This window comes from Geospiza fortis, unplaced genomic scaffold, assembly GCF_000277835.1.
Source record: "Geospiza fortis unplaced genomic scaffold, GeoFor_1.0 scaffold2258, whole genome shotgun sequence".
Classification (NCBI taxonomy): Eukaryota; Metazoa; Chordata; class Aves; order Passeriformes; family Thraupidae; genus Geospiza; species Geospiza fortis.
In genome coordinates this window covers 25,346-28,627 of record NW_005055028.1, presented here as the reverse complement: position 1 = coordinate 28,627, position 3,282 = coordinate 25,346, and the positions used below count along the sequence as shown (strand labels likewise).

The 3,282-nt window shown below is 37.6% G+C and overlaps 1 protein-coding gene across 1 annotated transcript in view; it reads right to left on the bottom strand.

Moving 5' to 3' along the window:
• Positions 1-307: 307 nt before the first annotated feature.
• Positions 308-3,282, bottom strand: part of CDK7 (cyclin dependent kinase 7) — a gene marked incomplete at its 5' end in the record, with an annotated part of 18,607 nt that continues 15,632 nt past the window's right edge. Inside the window, 2 exons of the mRNA XM_031065673.1 lie at positions 308-515; positions 3,247-3,282. The exon at positions 3,247-3,282 is cut by the window's right edge and continues 88 nt beyond it. Coding sequence (XP_030921533.1) covers positions 490-515; positions 3,247-3,282 — 62 coding nt within the window. The remainder of the gene's footprint in view (positions 516-3,246) is intronic.

Below are 3,282 nucleotides of genomic sequence, written 5' to 3'. Positions count from 1 at the left end.
GCAAACGAATTTGTTAATACTTGAGCCTACTAACTGGAACAAAAACATATCCTACCCTTTCCTTACAGGGATACATTATTATTATAGGTCTAGAAGACAGTCATATGTTCATCTAAGCTGCATGTGAGAAGAAAATGTTATTTGTAGTTTTCCCCCTTAGGATACATATGTGTACAGAATAGCACATGATTCAGCACAGAGGTTCTGCAAAATTACTCTATGTACGCCTATGTAGCCTGCAAGCAGTTTTGACAGTTATTGTCTCAGAGCACAACTCTCATAGGCCAAGACAGCAAACCAGATAATCTTTTTTTTCTCAATAATGATTTTATTGTAAAAAGAAGGGTTAATAAAACTTCTCTGTCCATAAGGAAATAATAAGTTCATATTTTACATATGAAAATATTGAAAAATAACCATCCAGCGACGATTACAGCATTTTATCAATGGCTGGGGACTCAGGGCATTTTCACTCATCATCCACAGCAATCAAAAAACCAGTTTTTTTGGTAATCCTGAAAAGTGTAAATCACATTGTTAGCAAAGTATAGAGGTCCAGCCTCCTCCTCAAGGCCCCCTCCTACTCTTAACTGTTGAATGTTGTTTATGACAGTGGCAGTACATGATGACATTTTCCAACAAATCCATGAGAGAGTGCTAGAATCAAAGTTCACTTGAAGCAGTATATATATTCCAAAAGTCATAAATTCTGTAATTAAGTTTTAATTGCATTTAAGATACATGTAAGTATTCCTCTTTGTTCATATAAAAACCTAACTGTTGATATGCAAAGCTAACCACCTAATTCTACTTTGAAACCCAAGAAAAGCAAGCTGTTCTAAGGTTTAAACTTGTCCCACCACACACATCCTCTAAAGGATTTTTCTTACATGCTGTCAAATCTAGGACAAATTCTTAATCTTGAATATGAATAGAATGTTTTCCATTTTTTTCAAAACCAATAGTTTTGATATCAGATTCCTTATGCTTAATCTACATAGGAAAAACTTCAGTACATCATCCTTTATAATCCCTGTTTTGTGTAGCTAGAGCTCTGTAGGAATGCATATTAAAGGACTAGAAACAGGTGTTCTGGGGAAGCAGCGCTGCTTCTGGTTAAGTGAGCAAGAGGAGACGGCCAGTTATGTCATCATAGAATCAGTGTCTCCAAAAACCTCACTGATCAGAAGTAAGTGGTAGCAGCAGATACAAAGCACTTATGTTTCACACTTTTCTCAGGCAGTCATCCATCTAGTGGTAGGTTTCCTCTGAGAATAGAGGCTGTTTTCTGAGAAGTATTTAGATTTGGTGAACACACCCCACAGGCTACAGGGGTTTGTTCTCATGGAAAAGCGGCACATACGGCAATGGCATGAATCCTTATCCCAGCAGTCAGCTCCTGGTGCCAGTAATTTCAAAGAGGATACCCATCAGCAAGCACTCAGTTTATTCTGCCAAGTTCTGGAGTACTAACTCAACAGGGCTAGGGGAAAGAAATGTGCTCTGTAGGATGCAAGGCTGTTCTAAGAATTTCCTGGAATGCAACTTATTTTTCTTGGAAATTACATTTGCACATTTCCACCCCCTACAGCAACGCTGTCCTTCAAATTTTTATTTAAACCAAGACTAGAGGATTATTCTTCCAAATCACTATTCAGATTTTAAATTTAGATGGTAATGCTATGTAAGAAGAGCAAATGAAATCCAGGGCAGCAGATTTGCTAGCTCTATCATAGACTCTCTGCTTTAACATTTGTTGGCACTAGAGGAACTACCTTTGAAACCTCCTGGATCTGTCCACCCATCTAAGGCAGTAACAGAACATTATGAAAATCCACATCAGAAAATACATCATGTCTCCATTTCCAGTTGGTAGAAATTGTAATGCTTTTTATACCAATACTCAAAGGTCTCAAAAAGTAATGCTAACTTCCTTACCGCCTCATTTCTAGCCAATCTCAAAACTCCTAGCATTTACACAGAAGCATGGAAACATGTTAAAGCAACAATTGTTCTAGCTTGATAGAGCTCTGGAAACTCTGCTCATTGTCAAATGGCACAAATTCAAATCATTAAGTCACAGAAATCAAGAAAGGATTTCTCTCTTTTTCCTGTCCTTTAGTTAACAGGTGTATTTTAGGGTGTATACCCCCAAATACTTATCACAAACCTTCACATGATCTTTGGGAAAGGAGCTAAAATGCTTAAATTAATTGTCTATGCTATTGTAACTTGACAAGTCCCCACATGCCAGAACACCCATGGTACTGGGGTCAGCAAACAATGTGCAAGTAGTCAGCTGATAACTTTTTTTTTGAGATTGAAAACTCAAAGTAGTGAACCTAAGGTATTTTACTTCTAATTTGACGAAGACTTAGACAACAATTCAAAGTGCCTAAAAAGCAAGCTGAACCCTAATAAGGGAGATTTCTCTCGGAACTCAAGAGGAAATACACTTTTATCAAAGTAGCTCTATTAAAAAAAAATATCACTCGTATTAAATCTGAGTCTCATACTGGCAATGAAAAAGCTGATGCTAACCTGACAGCTGCTATCTAGCATATTCCAGATGTTAAGAAGACCAACTCCAAGTTTAAAAATAGTATTTGCCTCCCTAGTAGAAGGCCTGAGTAATTTAGTGTCAGATACAGGTCTTGAGTCCTGAGCACTTGTGTTGCCACAAAGGTATGAAATACATCCTACTGCCTGGAGAAGACTGGAGGTGGGTCACAGAAGTGTGCTTAATGTTCCGGACCCAGAGTGGTCTTAAAAGTTAACCTCCTTACCTTAAGGCAGAGTGAGCAAAAATCTCTCCTCTGAATCTGATCTACCCTCTCCAACCTGTCATTTCACAGAATATCATGCTATGTTTCAGACTCTCTCTCTTTTCTTAAGTGGTGTGAAGTTAAATTACTTCCACCTGAGTAAGAGGTCTCAGAAAAAAAAGGTTCATCATAATAGCCTATAATTTACTGGGGTCTACCACTCCCCATTACAGAATTAATGGAATAGGGTTATTTCTTCTAATAGACTCCTAAGTATCATTGAAGAGCCTTTTTTGTGCTAATTCTGTTAGAACACATGGCTAAGTAATTCTGACCCCAAACCATATATCATTAAAGGGCTTCAGCCAGTGCTCAGGGAATTAGTTCATTTAGAAAGTTTTTCTTCTAAAACACTGGAAGCATCCCATTCTCTCTGAGCATGTAGCTCCTACTTAAAATTGGTGACTTATTACAAAGTTACCTTGATCTATTCCTTCTGTTCTTTTCCTTTTTAAAT